The sequence below is a fragment of the Pseudonaja textilis genome, chromosome 5 (genome assembly GCF_049901715.1).
Source record: "Pseudonaja textilis isolate UNSWEBS1 chromosome 5, rPseTex1.2, whole genome shotgun sequence".
Classification (NCBI taxonomy): Eukaryota; Metazoa; Chordata; class Lepidosauria; order Squamata; family Elapidae; genus Pseudonaja; species Pseudonaja textilis.
In genome coordinates, this window is record NC_141994.1 from 51,826,332 (window position 1) to 51,845,571 (window position 19,240).

The 19,240-nt window shown below is 38.4% G+C and overlaps 1 protein-coding gene across 1 annotated transcript in view; it reads left to right on the forward strand.

Annotated features, from left to right (window-relative positions):
* Window positions 1-19,240, forward strand: part of LARGE1 (LARGE xylosyl- and glucuronyltransferase 1) — a 347,751-nt gene that overhangs the window by 285,059 nt on the left and 43,452 nt on the right. The window contains exon 10 of the mRNA XM_026695460.2: window positions 15,814-15,969. Coding sequence (XP_026551245.1) covers window positions 15,814-15,969 — 156 coding nt within the window. The remainder of the gene's footprint in view (window positions 1-15,813; window positions 15,970-19,240) is intronic.

Sequence of the window (19,240 nt, forward strand, 5' to 3'; positions counted from 1 at the left end):
AGCGGGTAAGGGGCAGCGACTGAGAGCGCCGGCGTGATAGAGTTTTGCCCGGCGGTGAATAAGTTTGTATGAGTAGGCCGCTAGGAAAAGTGTCCACCTTGTCATTCTAGGGGAAAGGACTTGAGGTGTCTGTTTGTCGCCGGCCAGTAGGCCCAGGAGGGGCTTATGGTCGGTGACCAGTTCAAGAAATGGCCAAAAAGGAATTCGTGAAACTTTTTCACGGCTGCAACAGCTGCTAGGGCTTCCTTGTCTATTTGGCTGTAATTTCGCTCCGTGGCCGAGAGCGTCCTGGAGAAAAAGGCGATGGGGGCCTCGGCGCCATTGGGGAGTCTGTGACTAAGGACCGCCCCAATTCCAAAAGGGGATGCGTCTGCTGCCAGTACTAAAGGAAGGTTGGGGTCGAATTGGATGAGCACTGCCTCTGACGTAAGTAGTGATTTGATGGCGTTAAACGCCTGGTCTTCTTTGTGCCCCCAGTGCCACGGTGACTTTTTGTCTAGTAATCTGTGTAGGGGTTCGGCTACTGAGGCTTTATGGGGCAAGAAGGATGCATAAAAGTTCAGCAGCCCTAAGAAAGCTTGTAGCTCCGTTTTGGAGGTTGGTGTGGGAGCTTCGTGGATTGCTCTAACCTTGGACTCCAGGGGGTGAATGCCAGAGGCGTCAATTTTATAACCCAGAAAGTCCACCTGTCTAGTGGCAATGGCGCATTTTTCTTTTTTTAACTTGAGGCCATGCTGTCTGAACCTCTCTAACACTGCTCGCACTCTCTGGAAGAGTTGGGGTCTGTCCCTGGCTGAGACCAAGATGTCGTCGAAGTAGGGTACTACACCAGGGAGGCCCTGTAAAATCCGCTCCATGAGGGATTGAAAATACCCGGGCAACACTTACGCCAAATTGGAGACGCTTGCATCGGAAGGCACCCCTGTGAGTGACGATGGTCTGGAGTTCCGCTGTTTGGTTATCAACAGGGAACTGCTGATATGCTTGAGACATGTCCAATTTAGCAAAAATACTGCCCGGCTCGAATGTGTGCAATAAGTGCTGAATGACGGGCACAGGGTAGGCGCTAACTTGTAAATATTTATTGATTGTTGTCTTGTAGTCCGAGCAAATTCTCAGGCTACCATCTTTTTAAGGGGTGTGACGATGGGCGTCTCCCACTTGGCGAAATCTGTTGGCTCAATGACCCCTTGTTTTAGTAGTTTATCCAATTCAGCGTCTAGTTTTGGTCGAATAGCAAATGGAACTCTACGTGGTTTTAATCTGATTGGGACTGCCTGGGGTCAACGGTGAACGAGATGGGGTTCCATTATAACACCCCAGCTCCTTGCTGAACACATCTGCGTAGTCAGCGAATAAGGAGTCAGTGTCTGAGGTTGAGACAGCATGGACTCCTGTTAACCCTAGGCCGAGGTGGGGAAACCAATCGAGCCCCAATAAGGTGGGTAGATTGCCGTTAACTACCACTAGAGGTAGGTGGCCTTTAAAGGCTCTAAAACTGACAAAGAACTTGCCTCTGCCGATCACGGGAATGGCCTTCCCCTGGTAGTCCTTCAGACCGAACTGGCATCTCTGAAGCCGGGTAGTAGATAGGCTGGGGTGGAGTCTCTTGAGGGTGTTCCACGAGATTATTGAGAGCGCTGACCCTGTGTCAACCTCCATGTGGCACGGTTTACCTTCTAGGGAAACGGAGAGAGAAATTTTACTAACAGCGTGGCAAGTACGCCTGGCAAGGCGGTGCGTGCAACAGTTTAATACTTGCCTCTGTGGTCCCGCGTGTGAGGACGGGGTCTGTGTGCAGCGCTTTGGGGGCTTGGCAGACTCTCGCGATGTGCCCCTCTTATGGCAGTTGTTGCAAGTGGCTCCTTTAAACTTGCAGGTGGCCCTTTGATGCGATCCCCACAGGCTAGGCACAATGTGATGTGCTTGGGTGGACCGGTGTATTCTTGTTTGGCCCCTACCTGCGACCGTCTGTCGTTGGCGAGGCGGTGGACGTCATTTTCATCGTTGTGGGTTTCCTCCGCTTCCACCTCTTCGGAATGGACTGGGAACGATGCTAGCTTGGCACTTGGGCCCTGAATTTCGGTGGCTGAGTTCGTTGCTAGCTCGGCTGCTAGGGCCTCCTCGACCGCTTGCGCGAGGTTGAGGTCTTTTTGCTAGCAGGCGCCTCTGTAGGTTGAGATCCTTGACCCCACAAACTAATTGATCGAGGAGCATGTCCTCCAAGTATGTTCCAAACCCGCAGTGCAGGGCTGCTGTTCTGAGGGCGGCCATATATTGATTGATGGTCTCCTTACTTGATTGCTTCCTCATACGGAACGTGAACCTCCTGGCGATTTGTGACGGCCTGGGAGCGTAGTGGTTAGTGAGGATCTCAAGCAACTCGGACCACGGAACGTTTTTCAATTCTCTCGGCGCGCTACGAAGTGCTGCGGCGGTATCGTAAACGGTGGCTCCGCAGTAGATTAGGAAATAGGATTTTTTCCGATGCTCTCCCGCATCCGCCAAGCCGACCGCATCGATGTAATGATTGAAGCGGTTCTTATACGACTCCCACTTCTCTTCGTCTGGTTTAAACGCCGGGAATACTGGGTTGGAACTCATGGTGCTGGAACGGCTGGGCTACCTGCGGAAAAAATCTCTCTGGGACTACGGGCGCCGTGAGTGATATCAGCTCTGGAGAGGTTTTTTGCTACCCTCTCTTTCTCTCTCTGGGTTACCACGTTGGCTGCTAGCCGTTGGAGGTGTCTTGATTCCGCCAAAAAGTGGGCGCTAGTGACTTCCTACAGCGCTGTGCTGTGTCTCCTACTGGCTCGAAATTCAAATGACACCCGTTTGAATTTCGCGCCAAATACAGAGCGGCTGCGGCTCGCAGCGCTTCACTTTCCCTGCAGCGGGCTAACAAGCGGCTACAGACGCTTCTAACTTTTTGAACCAGACCGCTTTCTCTGGCTGCGGATCAGCGTTTGCTCTTTTTGATCGCTCGTTTGTTGGCTGACCGCTCTCTCTGGCTGCGGATCAGCGTTTCCTTGTCGCCAGCCGATCGCTCTCTCTGGGCTGCGGATCGGTGGCTAGTGACTCAGCGGTTGCAAGGTGCTTCTGGTAGCCATCCCATCCTCGTCGCCAGTGTTTTGTTTGAGCAATGAGAGGCTGAACCAGAGCATGAGTGCAACAATACTTTATTTTACAATAAAGGGCTGACCGTGCTTGCCAAGCCTGGAACTGGCTCGCAGCAATCAGCAACCGGTTGGACCCCGCAGCCTGCTTTTATAGCTGGCTGCTGGGGAGAGCCAACCAATGGGAATGGGGGAATAACGCCCACGTAAGTGAGTGGACCTGAGTGAGAACTCCTTGAGTCCTCAGGACATAACAATAACTCATACCCCAATCCCCAGCCAGAAGGGAAGGGAAGGGAAGGGAAGGGAAGGGAAGGGGAGGAGAGGAGAGGAGAGGAGAGGAGCTATCTCCATGCATTACAGAGCCTCTCCCAGTTCAGATTTTTGTTTCACCTTGTGCAGAATGTTGTTGCTGTTCAGTCATTAAGTTGTGTCTGACTCTTCATGACCCCATGGACCATAGCCCCCCTCCCCACCTCATCCTCCACTGCCCAAATTCATGTTCATTGCATTAATAACACTACTAGTTTTTGAGGCTAAACAGGGTTAGGTGTTATTGTTGTAGCTGTTGTTGTTGCGTTCAAATAGTAATCTGTCCAATATCTCATTCCAAATGCTGCCTTTGAACAGGAAAACAGTTACAGAAGAAAGTGATTTAGATGTTTATTAACTTTCTTTGATTAAGCATATAAGTGAAATAATGTCCTTTCATTTTTGGGGAGGATTCACTTAACAACCAGGTTACTAACTGCAGTGATTCACTTAGCAACTGTGCCAAGAAAGGTCATAAAATGGGGGGGAAATTACTTAACAAATGTCTCACTTAACAACAGAAATTTTAGGCTCAGTTGTGGTGATAAGTCGAGGACTACCTGTGTTATTTGAAATTTAAGATGAGTTAAATTCAGTTATACTCTGAATCTCAGTTCACGTATCCAGATTCCTCTCTGTATTCAACAGCCTCCCAAAGAAACAAACAGCTTTTCCTTCCAAGCAGTTCGTTATTTCTCAGGTCACTCTGAATTTCTGGCAAAATTTGCTTTTCTGCCTCTGCTGCCTTGGCTTGCTTAATCCATACTAATCTTGGTTTCCCATTTACTTTAACACGAGCTGGCTTATGTGGAACAAAGGCATTGATTTTTCTCCATTTGGTCGCTTCTTAAATTTTGGTTCCTTTGGAGTCAGGGTGGAGCAACTATAAAAGCTGTGCTTCTCTTTGCTTACATTCGCTAACACTGGCAGGGAGGAATAGGGCAGGATAAGCTACCCTGCTTTGCCTTTTCTTCCCAGAAGGTAAAAAATACAATGCAGAATCAAGATCAGCAGGCCTGCCCTTGCTCTGCCCAGCATTGGATAATAATTGGGAAGAGATGAGGTGAAAGTCCAGGTTGTACTGCTATGATCATGTTTATGGCACTATGATCATGTTTCTCACTTTTCTTTCCCCCTGTAAAACAGAAGTCTTTTATAGATACATTATGGCTACCTGTATAAAGCATCTGTTGTCTTCAGAATGCTGAAGAGACAAAATTGATCTATTTCTCTGAAATGAACTTCACTAAACAGGATTCCTCTGAGATGTCCAAGATCTTGTTCCTTCAGGAGCTTCAGCCTTGCTTTGGGATGGGTCCTGATATTGCGCTAAGTCTTGATCTGTTTAATTAAACATTTGGCTCAGGTTTATACACTACTAAGATAAAGCCAAGCTGTCTTATTATGTCACCACTTTGCTTTTGTCTCTTTTCACCTCAGAGCCTTTGCTTTGGCCATGCTTGCTGGATCTGGCTTCTTTAAGCTATGAACAGCCACAGAAAGCAATGTAGAAAATATAGAGGATGGCCTTGAGGGACAGAATGAAGATCCAAGGCAATGATCAAATAAAAGTTGTCCACACCAAGGAAGTAGTCTGAAAAAATATTTCAGATAGCAGCAGCACCCCAATTCACACAGAGATAAAAGAGGAAAGCATATGCAGACTTGAAATATTCCATTATTGTAGCTGTTCTAATAAAAAATGCTTTAGGCCATATAGTGTTTGTTTCTTAGTCTGGTTTACTTTATAGGGTTGACAAGAACCAACAATAAGGATATGAAACAGGCCTTCCTCAAGCATCCCAAGCACTCGCTGTTAAATCATTGGGAAGAACTTGCATTAAAAGACGTATGGATCACATATTTAAAGTCCAAAAATCTACAAAGGACCTGCATAGGTGTTAGCATGTATGTTCTTAATTCCCCAAACTAGTCACTCCCATGGCCGTGGACTGAACTGAAGCTTTGATCATAGTAAATACATACCTTAGCTCTTTCTACACGGTGGCTCCCTTTTCGTTCTTGATGCTCCACAAATTAATCAACTTTATTTAAACATTTGGTTAGAGCAGGAGTACTGTAATTCGTGACCCCTGGCTCTCCATTTTGTAGCCTCTGTGTGCATTTTGACCATGAATGCTGAAAACTGCAAGGTTAAGTTATTGCAACTTTGAGGCAGAAAAAAATATTACATATTCTGATTATTATTGTTGTTGTTATTATTGGGGCTGGGGGTGGAGTCTGTATCTTGTTTCTGCACCCAAATATTAATAGCAGCCTCAGCCACTAAATGTTGCCCAGACTTAGGTTAGAGAGTGCATTTAGATCTGACACTCCAACTTAAGAAAAAGAATTTTTTTCTGCTGGGTAAAGAGTTTTCAGCCCCAGAAAATTGTCAAAGTCCACACAGCAACTGAAATCCTATATAACAAGTTAATTAATTGTGAATTTCCCCAACAATGAATTCAGTGACCTCACTAAAGGAATCAGGCAAAGAATTTGCTGGTTGTCAAGGATACAACATAGATATTTTGGGCACTGAAAATAATTGCAGAAAACTTTTTTTTCAACAAATAAAAAATAGTCCAATAAAAGTTCATTTCAGCAATAGATTTTAATTACTGAAAATATGTCCTTTCCCATAAATCCCTCCCTTAATATTCCTTGTTCAGTTATACCATCATGTTAAACATAATCTGTGCTGAACTAACTGTTGCTTCTGCAGCGATCAAAATCAAATACCTTCTTGTGAAAAATAAACTGCACTAATTAGTTATTTGTTATCATATCTTTCTAGCTATATTTTCCAAAAGAGAATAACCTTGTGAAATTTGTTTGCTAAAATATCTATATTATCTCAGCACTGTAACCCAAAACAGACCTTTCAAATTCATCACAACTCTTTTTGATTTGTTGTATTTCTTGCAAGGCCTATAAATTAGACTGGATATAATTCTGATTGTGAATACTTGCCTTAATCCTTGGCTTTCTTTGTTTTTCATGCATAGCAATATTTCCTGTATCCCCAAAAGCAAATTCAATTCCCAGAAAGTTAGGGAGATTGACTGTTCCTTCAATTATGCAGCTTATATTAGTTGACATTTTTTGGTTGTGGAGACTTGTAGTGATTTAGTTGCATTAGTTTCATGTAATTACTGTACCCCACACTCACTAGCACTGAGGATGTTAGCTAGTTGAGTAATAAAATGTGTGCAAGCAAACAACCAAGCTCTAAGTGAGCACCAAGAACTCCGCAGCTTAATTCTGAGCTACCTATATTCTGTTACATTGAATTTTCTTGACCATGTGATCAAGGCAATCACTTTTTCAAATAGAAGAGTTATTTTACATTTTACCAAACTAAACTGAAAAATAAAAACAATATATCTTCTTTGATCTTTTTTGCAATTGATTTGTTTGTTTATATGCCACCCTTCTCACCATTAAGATGACTCTGGGAACTTACAAACAGTAGAAATGTTAAAAAAAAGATATCTATATAAAAAGCTAAAATGAAGGCAAGCATGGCAATCAGATCTTCTTACCCCATCAAGCACCATCATCAATGAGTGTCCCCTCAGGGCCCCAAGCCAAACAGTAAAACCAAGTTTTAATATCCTCTGGAAGGCCAAAAGGATGGGAATGGTAGAGTGTGCCACAGAACCAGGATCAAAGTGGAAAAGGCTCTTTTCTTTGATCTTACCTGCTAGAATTTCTTAGCAGATAATGAACAAATTGCGGTGAGGTGGTGTAAGATCTTCTGACTTGAGCAAGGTACCAGCTGCTGTAATTGATACTTTCTTATGCATGTAGGATTGACTAGCCTAAGAGGACCACACTTTGTTTAATTGCCTAGCCCAACAGAACACTCTGTTTAATAGCAAATCTTAGTTTGCCAGTTTACTTAACATTCCTTTGATATGGTGGACAAACCACAGGTTATTGGTTTTGATATAATGACCTGTTGCATATCACAAGAATATTTTCATGATTTCATGATATGAACAGAGAATATGCAAGCTAAACTTGTATAGGAATGCACATTTACCTTTTCTCACTCCAGTATCAAATACAGTATCACCATGTATTTTTTTTAGCAAAGTTCCAATATTTCCAATGTTAAGGAAGGTTGTTTTTCCCAGAGTCTTTCAGCTTGAAGGACAAAACTTATGATCCTGACCTTAAAAATGTCTTTATTCTATAGCACATTACGACAAACCTCCATTACTTTCCTAGTTTTTGGAAACTTTGATCCATCAATTTGAAATGCAAATATGCTTCAATTCCACAGTGTGGGTACAACTAATTCTGTTTCACTGTAATAGGATAGTTAAATTCCCCAAACTCCTAGAATGGCTAATCTTCTTTTGAGCATGACTCCTTAAGATTTGGAGTAGCATTCAATGAAAGCTTCTGTTAAAAAAAGGTCAGGTTGCTAATAGTTCAAAATTCAAACATAGAAAAGATAAATATTCATGGAATTCTGTATGAAGTATGTCAATAGGGAAAAAGATAGTCAAAAAGACTGCAAGGAAGAATGGGCTGCTCTGACCATAGAAGTATTCAAAATTAGGGATAGGTACTTGCCCTAGAAAAGTTTTCCATTTATTATTTATTTAAAAAATATTTAAGGGTGTTTAAGTCAACATTCATAGTTGAATTATGGGAGGTATGAGTTCAGTTGAATTATAATAAATTATGCATAATTGTGTATATATCAACAGAACTTTCACCTGATTTCATCCTGACTAAGGATTATGGTAGTTGGACTTCAATGTTGTAAACTTTAATGAAATTATTTTTTAAAAAAAAATATATCTAAACAGAGCCAGGTTAGACAAAGTTGTTCTACTTCAACCCAATTTATTACTGTAAACCTATTGGTAGAAAATGTGCCATACTTAAATGCTAAATGGGAGAGTATTATTTTATGGCATTCATAAATTCTTAAACATTTTAAAAGCATAAGAACAAATGCATATTCTCAGATCCATGTCCTGTTAAAACTCTCATTGCTATGATCTTTAACTGGGCAAAATTGTGCATCAAAGGGTAATAAATTCTGAACCAAGGTACCTTAAATGAGCTAAGTTACAGAATGTGTCCAAAATCCAAAACCCATTGGTCCTGTTGGAATAAAATTTGGGAAAGTTGAGGATGCTTCAGTGTTTCTGGTTACTGCAACACTGCTGGATTACTCCAGTCTCTTAATCCCTCACTCCCTCTGTCACTAGCAGCAGCTACTTATCTGCCTACTGAAGAAGGGAGGGAGGGAGGGAGGGAGGGAGGAAGGATTTGTAATGCTCCCTGCCAGCTTCCCACGAGGAAACTCAATAGGGAAGCAGTCAGGAAGTTGGAAGTCACTCATGTTCCCGCTATTTTTTGCCTATATATTCATGTTACTATATTGTTTTACAAGATCTACATTTCTGCACAAATTTTAAATGGAAATATATTTGTATTATAATATCACTTTTTTTTTAGTATTTATTTATACAGGTAGTCCTTGAGGTACAACAATCATTCAATGTTTGACGTGACGATACTCTCCCAAAAGCTACATATGAACCCGTTTCAAACTTCAAATGCCTGCAGTGCCCCATGGTCATTTACCCTTGTGGCCAATCATAGAGACACTGGACAGACCTATATACCTATTTCCCTCGCATCTTGCCCCGCTGGCTCCCCATAGAGTCTGCCACTCCAGTCTGCCACTCCACTCGGATCTATTCACACATTCCTTCCCACTCCCACTCACTTAGCTTTTAAAGATATCAAGAATTTAGGAAGTCAGGATAGAGAAGATGCTCCATTGCTAGGCCATTGCTGGTCTACATGGCATAATCAAGAATAAATCCTGCCATTTTTTTCTTTCTTCACTATGCTTTGCTCCCCCAAGTCCTGTAGCACTAGCATAAAGGTAGTGTTCGTCGCTGGGTGAGCTGAGAATAAATCCTGTCAGTTTTGCCTTCCTCACAATATTTTTTTACCCCAGGGTTAACAGCGCTAGTGTAAAGTAGCATGAAGGATTGTGAGGAAAGAAAAACCGGCAAGATTTATTCTCAGCTCACCCAGTGCCACAAACGCTAGCTTTACGCACTAGCTGGCACTGGCGGAGCAAAGCATAGCAAGGAAAGCAAAACCAGCAGGATTTATTCTCCTCAGTTGTGCCACGTCACCCAGCAATGGAGTGGACATCCTTATTCCAATTTCCTGACCTCTGGATATCTTTCAATGTTAAGTGTACAATTGTTTGGGGTATAGTAGGGAAGAAGCCCATAGGGCTGTGGGGAACGCAGGAAGGGTGTGGGAAGGGGTAGGAAGCAGAACATGGGATACCTCAGAGAGTGGGGAGAAGCCTTGGAAGGTCCAATGGAGATGGGTCAGTGCCTCCACCAAGCCTCCTATGTTCTTCTGTACTCCTGAATCAACACATGCTCTAACTAATGATCTATATATTTATTTAATGAATGGATTAGAGACACCAGGCTAGGAAGGTGGTTAATAATGCAGTTATTTAATGTAGACCTCAACTATAGATGGTAATGGGCAGGCTCTGTTACTGTCATAAGTCAAGGACTACCTGTACAGAAATGCATTTGAAAACAATTACACTGATGTGGTTCCATTTCAATCTGAGAGCTCTATGAAATTCTTCTTCATTCCTAAAGAATATTGTTTATACTGTTTACTGATCTACAAAATGGAAGTTATCAAAATGTGAAGGCAAAATATAACTGTAATCTTTATTTGGCCATTTATATAAAAAAGAGTTAATGAGATTGTAATTAGGAGATTAGATTTAGAATAGAAAGGCTAAATTAAAATGCTGTGACTGGTTGCCAGCATTATGTACTCTTAAGGTTGAAATATATGGGCATATTATTAACTCCAAAAGAAGTAGGATTTAATTATTCATACTAATTTCTAATAGGTGCTGATCAACATTATGTTAAGTTGTAAATTAAAGTATTTCAATAGTTTTAACCTGCATTTCGATTTTGCTCAGGAGTTTGTTCATATAAAATGCCAAATCATTCTGCAGACATGACCCTCCCATCTTTCATAATACTAACCCAGGATTATAAGGATAAGCAGAACTATAGAACAGGATTAAAAGAAACGGAGAACTAATTACACTTACACTTAAGTGGACTTAACTTTCCAGATGTTTTATATCCAGTTATAAAATAAATAAAAGTAGTTTGTTACATGGGATTGGTGCCTGTTGTTGAAGAAAAGGAATTCTCATCAGGGGAGAAATATTTAAAATGAATAGTCAGGACGTTGATGCAGATGGGGATAAAGTTCTAAGAAAGGAATATGGGCAGGGATGGGATTCAAATTTTTAAAAACTGGTTCTGTGGACGTGGCTTAGTTGGTGGATGTGGCTTGGGTGTCATGTGACTGGGTGGATGTGGCCAACTCAAAGTCACTCATGTCGAAGGATGCTTCTCCTTGCCTGGCTTCTCATGACTGTGGGGATGCTGCAATGGTCGTAAGTGTGAAAAATAGTCATAAGTCACTTTTTTCAGTGCCATTGTAACTTTGAATGGTCACTAAATGAACTGTTGTAAGTCAAGGATTACCTGTACAAAAATACAAAAAGCTTCTTTGCTTGCAAAAAGCTGCCTTAAATACCAATCATTAGATTAAAAATACCTGCAAGCTGGAGTTACAAATCAGGCAGGGTGCCAGAGCACCTTGAGGAATTAAAATAGTTAAAATGCAGTGATAACTATCAGCAGCCAACTCTTGCTCTAAAAGTGAAACCCAGAGGTCATTTAAGCTCTCCAGAAAGAGCACACCCAGGAAAAGCAATCCTTAGATCCATTTGCACCATTTAAAGATGCCAGCTGGTCTCACTCACCTCACAAGTTATCCTAAAGAAATCATCCAGATTTAAGGAAAGATCACATGCCCCCCACCCGAAAGGCAGTTAAAAAATCAGTGCCAAGCTTGCATCCTGCCTCTTGGTAGTACACCTCAAAAGGACAGTGCCAGATACCACTAAAGCTTTGAAGGAAGACCCCCTCCTCAGATAGGAAAAAAAAAACATGAGGCAGGAAAAAATTCAAACACAATACAAATAATTAAATCATAACAGTAGCTGTTAAACCAATTACCAGAACAAATAGACACAGGAACTAGTCAGATTTCTCACCCCAGTTTATTTTCAGGAACAGAAATTAACCTTTTCCCTTCCAAACAAAATAGGGAAAATTATCCCATCAATAAACACAGGATTAAACCTCACCAAGGACAGAATTAAACTTCACCAAAAAACAGTTTTAGACCAAAACTCAGAAAGGGTTTGTAAACTCACGTTTTAATGTGAATCTTTCTAGCTAGCCAAGAAGCCTTGCTGAATGTCACTAATCTTGGTTCCTTGTCATTAAAAGTTCCTTTCCGGTTGTTCAGTTATTTCTTCAAAGTGCTGATTGTTGCATGTGGCTGGAAGTATATCCAGGGGAGTATCTCTTCCTAACAGCAGTATAAAAACTTAAAATAATCCTTCCCCTTTAAGAAAGTAAAAAAAAAAACCTCCTTCAGAGACAGTACCTCTAGGCATACTGCCAAGAATGTAAATAAGGATAAAAAAAACAAAAGGAGATTTCTTCTAATTACTGGTTCTCCGAACTGCTTAGAAAGTTAACAAGGGGTTCTATAGAACCAGACAGAACAGGTAGAATCCCACCCCTCAATATGGGAGTCAAGTTAAAAAATGAACAATTAAAGCTTTAAAGTGAACAAGAGATGACCGATAGAAAGGATGTGTTTTTAAATATAATGGTGGCATGATTAAAAGTTAGAATAGGGATAAAAATAAGAGGGGGCAAATATTAGTATACACATTTTTATACAATAAGAAAAAGTAATAATAAGAGAGATTAGAAATTGAATTATTATGTATGTTTAAACATAATTGTGATTGGCATTGAAATAATGTATTGAAACATTGAATAATTAAATAATGGAAGTCTATAATTTAATAAAAATATGTGTATCAATATTAGAACTAAATAAGCTTGAGTAATGTAACAAATATGATTAATAGCTATTTTATTTGTACTAAAATGTATGACACCCAGGTGCCACACTGTTCATGCATTGATATGGATATATTGCAAAACAAAATAAAAAACCTGAAAAAGCTTTTGTCATCACAAGCTCATTATATTTATGGAAGCCATTATCCATTTCATGTATTTTAACATATTGAATGGCTTGTAACTACTTTGTAATTACAAAGTAAGTTAATTCTGTGTTTGTATATTTTTTTGTGTTTCCTTTTTCTTTAAATTTGGATATACATTTACTCTTTACATGCTTCTCTATTACCAGCACCACTGGAATAAAATGACACTAATCAGTTTAACTTATTTTCTTATAGGCTCCATTAACTTCTGTTCACATATAGATTCCTGACACATCTTTCAGTCCTATAACCTTATGAACAGCAAGTATTTGAGATCCATTAAAATTTGGACAAACAGAAACTTTTTTCAATTTGTATCTACCTAGTTGGCAGATATTAATGAAGTAATTGCCTAGAGTGACTAACCTTTTAAAAAAAAAAAATCCCTGATTTGATTAAGACTTATTCTCACTAAGGTCATATCAATCCCCAAGGATCTGTGCAGTCCTCTAGGTTCCATGCACTTCTGCCACAGCCGTTTCAACGACAAAATATGTACTGTAGATGCAGAAAGACAAAAATGGGAGGTCTACCTCAGTGTTTCTCAAACTTGGCAAATTTAAAATATGTGAACTTCAACTCTCATAGCATGTTGGCTGGGAAATTCTGAAAGAGGAACTCCAGACATTTTATTTGTCAAATTTGACAATCACTAATCTAGATAAATTCATCTTCTTGCAAGTCTTCATTTCACTAGTAACTTCTTTGCTTGGTGCCTGGTATTTTAAATCCTAAAACTTCCTAAAACAACTACATCCAAAGTCCTGAACAAATAATAGCATGGCATGTAGCCTATTTCAAAACACACTCCTCATTTGAAGGGCTGTTCATTTAATATACATTTTAAAATGAAGAATTGAAAGAAGTAATAGCATAGCCTTGAACCTGCTTATAAATAATTATCATTTGGAGAGCAGTCCCCTTGGTCACAATTTTTCTCAACTGGTATAACAATTGTATTGTTCTTCAGATTTAGGTAATTATTTCTAAATTGGTATCTGTGCATGTGAATTAACACATATAAATTCCATTCAGTTCGATGCCCTTTTTTAATGATGCATTTTTCTCTTTTTTTTCCTTTTCTTTTTGGCAATTTTATTCATTGGTAATGCATAAATAGGCCCTGATAAACTGCCCAAATTCCTTTTTGTAAAATAAAAATGTAGTAAAAAGATGTGTCAAGGTCCCTGAGATATGGGCTCCAGAAACTTCAAAACTTGGCTCTTGTCTATTATAACAAAAGAGGGAATGATCAAATACCTACTAAACTGGAAAGTAATACTGTATATTCACTACACTTAATTTACTTTAAATGGAAATGGAAATAAAATAAGATCAGGTTTAATTGTTAATCTACCACAAGGGTCTTCAAACTTGGCAAGTTTAAGACTTGTGGACTTCAACTCCCAGAATTCCTGAGCTAACATGACTGGAGGAGGAATTCTGGGAGTTGAAGTGCGCAAGTCTTAAAGCTGTTGAGTTTGAAGGCCCCTGGTCTAGAGTACCCCTTTTCTTTTTGGAGCAATCTGTAAAAGGTGTGAACCTCTACTTCAATTAACAAAGCAACAATAAGTTGTTCAATAGATTTTTAAAAATAATTGCTACTTAGTAAATATCAAAATTTTAAATTCCAGGGTTAGAATTTGTGGAAAGATCATATCAAGGAGAAAATCAATCTATGTTGTTAGAAATAAAAAAACTAGTTGATGGCATATAATCATATAAAGAAACTTCAAAAGGAAATTATTCTCAAGTTGATGTGTTGATATTTTTCCTCTTTTCTTCATTGTATCCTTCCTTTAAAAATTTGAGGAATAATTTCCATTTTTGCACTTAAGAAAAAGCATTTACTTTCTTGTAAAAATATTTAACTGGCGCTTAAGTGCTCTTTCCTTTATGACTTGCATTAACTTATTTTTCTGTTTCTACAGAGGCAAGAATTTTCTTACTGCTAATGCTTTATAGTTCACTGCTCCTTGGATTTTATGCAGTGGCCTAAAAAGGGATGTTTCTTCAGAGGGTGCTAATTTGTCAATAAATAATGTTACTTCACTTTATTATATGAACACCTCGCTGCATTGTGTGTACTGATTCAAAGATCAAATTACATTCTATAAAACAAAAGGTATAACTTGGTAGAACTGTCCTAGTTTTCTAGTCAAAATCTTTTTCTGGATAGTTGAGGTAACTTTTTTCTTCTGTGAGGTTTATATGGAGTATTTTTGTCCATTTCTGAATTAAGCTTGTTTATTATTGTTTATGTTCTCTTTGTTTCACATAACTCATTTTTATTGGCTTTTCCTCAGTAGCCAGTAAATGATCCTGTCAAACTTCAAACTATTTTAATATCATTACCTAAAGAAGATGTTTTCTTACTAGAAATAGGAAATGTTAAGAAGATACAGTTTGCAAAGCTGTAATGCAGCTGTTGCTTATTCAGCACTTGGCAATCAGTAGCAGCAAAATATATTTGCATCTTAAAGTACTATCTTACCTCTATCTAATTTTTTTAATGGACATGCAAACTCTTAAGAGCTGAACTTTGGATAAGTTTCCAATAAATCCCTCTTTCTCTTTCTTCTCTGTATAGATTGTTTGGATCTTTTTCAAATGCATAAAATTAATGCTTGGAACAATGAATCCTTTTTATAGCTAAAATATAACCTCTATAAAATCTTTTTTTTTCTAATTTGTCTTTTTTTTTACTTTCCTTTTCCTGAGGGCCTTTAATTCTCACTCTTTTAATCGTCTTCCTTTATACTGCCAAAAGTAGGATTGTTGATTTGGATTGGAGGGTAGAAAAAAGGGACAGTTTAACTTAACTAATATTTGCAAAGAGATAAGAAGGTAAGATGTGGTAATTAATAAGATGCTTATTTCAGGCAAAAGACAGCATGTTTCAAATATATTTTTGCCCAAGATGCAGATTTGTGGAACAGAGCCCATTATATAGATAGAATTCAATAGGTAGGATTTTCTATTATTAATTTTCCTTCCTTTCTTTTGGTTTCCTTTAAAAAGAGGAAAATGTAGAAGTCCCTTAGTGATACCTTTCCCACTGGTATGTTCTTACGATTTCTGTACTGAGGAGAAAGAAATGTTGTCAAATGCAAAAAGAAAAAAAGCATATTTAGAAGATAAACCAATAAAGCCGAGTTTTGATGCCTCCATTGTTTTCTCTACCAGGTAATACATTGGAACTCGCCCAAAAAGTTGAGAGTAAAGAACAAGCATGTGGAGTTTTTCCGCAACCTCTATCTGACATTCCTAGAATATGATGGGAACTTGCTGAGGCGAGAGCTTTTTGGATGTCCCAGTGAAGCTGATGTCAACAGTGAAAATGTAAGCTGGCCTTAAACATGGGGTAGCTTTGATTTCCACAAATGTATACAATTTGGAAGGGTGGGAAGGGATTTCTCTTAAACAGAAGATTATAATTGTGCCAAATACCATTAGGGGGACCTGGACAGTAACTAGCAGAGGTTAATGCATGGCCAGCTCAAGACATTGGGTTTCTTGTGACAAAGAACTGAACAGTACTCCTTTCAATTTCATTTCTGAAATCTGACTGGACTAAGAGTTGAATATTCCTTCAGTGCTGGGTACGGAAGAGTTTTTCACTATTTATTGAGGCAAAAGTTCTCCAGATTGTGAGGCAAGCTTTTCTAAAGGGGTTCCTAGCTCCTTAGTTAAATCCTCAGACCTTTTTGCATTAAAAATTCTGAATTAAAATGAACTTTTTACCAAGAATAGGAATATAGAGGAAAATAGTCTAAATAGTCAAAAATTTTGTTTGGCACATAATGTGTGGTGGTAAAATGATAAAGAAATAGTTGTTTTTCTAGTTTTAAGCCCTATATATATTTATATATTGTAAGCAATGCAATAGGGAGACATTTTAAAATGCAATTATTGTGTCAGTGTATGAAATTTCAGGTGGTTTTCTTCAATAATAAAGCTATATACAGAATCCTTTCTCCTTCCAAGTAGCTATGAAATATAATAGCAGGTTTCTTAACAAGTAGAACAAAATTGGCCATTCAAGTCTCTCAAAAAAGTGGTTCTGTAAATTTAAATTTAGGCATATTTATACTTAGCTTCTTTCTTGTTGTGCATGTAGTAGCCATTCATTTAATGTAACGTTAAGGAGACTTTACTATGTGATGCATCTAAATTGGTGCTCATCAAAAGTAACAAAAGTCAAGAACCATTAATAGCAAGAGAAAAATGTGTGAGAATGACATAAGAAGAAGAGTATTATTCTGTTAGCTTCTTTATATATTGATTGGTCATGACTGGTTATAACTATTGCTTGGTATGCTTATATATATCTTATGAGGAAATCTAAAGGCCAAAGATTATTTTATGAACTACGGCTTATAGCAGTGTTTTTCAATCCTAGCAACTTTAAGATGGGCAGACTACAACTCTCAGAATTCCCCATGTAATTCTAATGTAATTTTGGGAGTTGTAATCCACCCACTAAGGATAAGAAACACTTACTTTTAGGTTTCCTCTTTGCACTAATAGTCCTACCCAACAAGATCCATGATGGGAAGTATAAATCAACAAATGTGGAAAGTTGGGGTAGACTAATTTAGCAAAACCTGGCTTATTCTTCATTTGAGTCAGCTATAGTTTCTTTTTTTCAAGCCATACAGACAAGGTCATGTTTCTGTTGTACTCCATTTTCCAGTATTCAGTGCCATTAAATTAGAAGTGTTGATGATCTGAGGGAAAAATCTTCAAGATCCTGTAGTTTTTGTTTTGCTTTGTAGAGACACATTTACCCAATCTGAACATGGATGTAAGTAGGTCCACAACCTCAGTGAGAGTGAAGATAGAGGTAGACCACAAAGGCAGTAAAAGAGCTGTCTGTTTATGTGTCTAGCAGGTGCACATTTAATTTGACTTTGAGACAAATAGTAGCTAGATGAACATGGGATTCAATAGTTTGGGGTTCAACATGTTAAGTTTGGTAGCTATTTTCTTTCCATGGCCATCACTGTGAGCCATATTAATATTTATTTATTGGGTGTAGTATGTTATGTAAGCAAAGCAAATACATTTTGTTAACCAGAATTTAGTTATTAGCGTGCACACCAATTATGATGTATTTGAGAACAGCAAAAATCAACAGGTTTTCCCCCAAAGGTAAAAAAGCTTTGTTGACTTCTAATAAGGATTGTTTTAATGACTAGACTGATACATCCATGTAGATTTCTTTGCAAGCATTGTATGTCAAAGTCTTATTTCAAGTTTTTTTATTAAAAGAAAAAACTTTATAACTTGCCTATAGCTTTGATATTCCTTGGTGATCCAACCTGCTAGGAACAATAACTAGATGGCTTTCGTGATTTGAGATGCAGCTTTGTTACAGCAGACTTGCTTTGATCCTCAAAAATATCAGATGTGACATATGAAAAATAATTAGAAGATTGGGGGGATGGCGGCATCTGAAATACCAATCATTTGGGGTCTTTAGGCAAGAGTATATAATGTCTATGTAAAATGATTATGTATGCAATGTATTTCCATCATTTTATTATAGTTATTTCCCTAGCCCCAGACATTTTGCAAAATGTGACTAAAGATACCAAAAGAAGACATTATTTAGTAGTGCAGCCTATAATCTTCTCTTGCATATTCAAGATGAAGTATGGATGATAATGCAGTCAACTTTTATTCAGAAAATAGAATAGCAGAATACAGGGACGGAGGATGCTTGTATTTTAAAATGAGCTTCTTTGCACTACATGTAATTTTAGTGCTGAAGGCAGGAAGCAAATTATACACGCCCAGTAGACAAGTTGGCCATTCACAGAAGAAGACAGAGTTTGGAATTTAAACAGCTTTGCTACTGATAATTTGGGTGCTGGCTGAATGGTAGCTTTCATTATTTACAAGATCAATGGTTTATGCCTGTCACTGGCAATCTGGCAGTATCAGAATTCACCCTCAAGGGGTTCTTACAATGTGTAAGCTGTTACAATTTAGCAAGTTAGGTTATTAGAGGTATTGCTTTAGAATTTAATTTGTAATTAAGAGAGCTGGTTTGGAATGCAAATATCTGTTAAATACCTAATGGAGTTCACTTGATTTTATGTTGCCCTCAGTTATGTTTTGGCCTCATTACAATACACTAAGTACTAAGAACAAGCATTACTATGGGCATAAATTAGATTGCTTTTGCCTTATTCTTTTTGTTTCTTTTCTTTTATTTCTTTTTTGCAAAATAATCCATTCTTCCCATATAATAAATATTTTTAACATGCTGTTGGCTCATTTTCCTGTACATTTTTTCTTCTTCTTTGGATTTCAGTGTTTTGAATTAAAGTTAATGGTTGTTTCTACTGTTAGTTTGATGATTGACTGTTATGGAAGGAGGTAAGATATAACATTAAACCAGCTCCACAACTGCTAGCCCCATAGAAAAGAAATGGATCACAGTTTTGTATTTGTGTGTGTATGTTGGTTATATATTTTTAATAAAGTATATATTCAAGTTTTTTTCCCTGTGAAATAGTTGTTACCTAATCATTGCTATAGCAAGGAGAAACATTGCTTCTATTCTGGAATTATCTGAACAATTTACTTGGAAGTCTGCATAGAT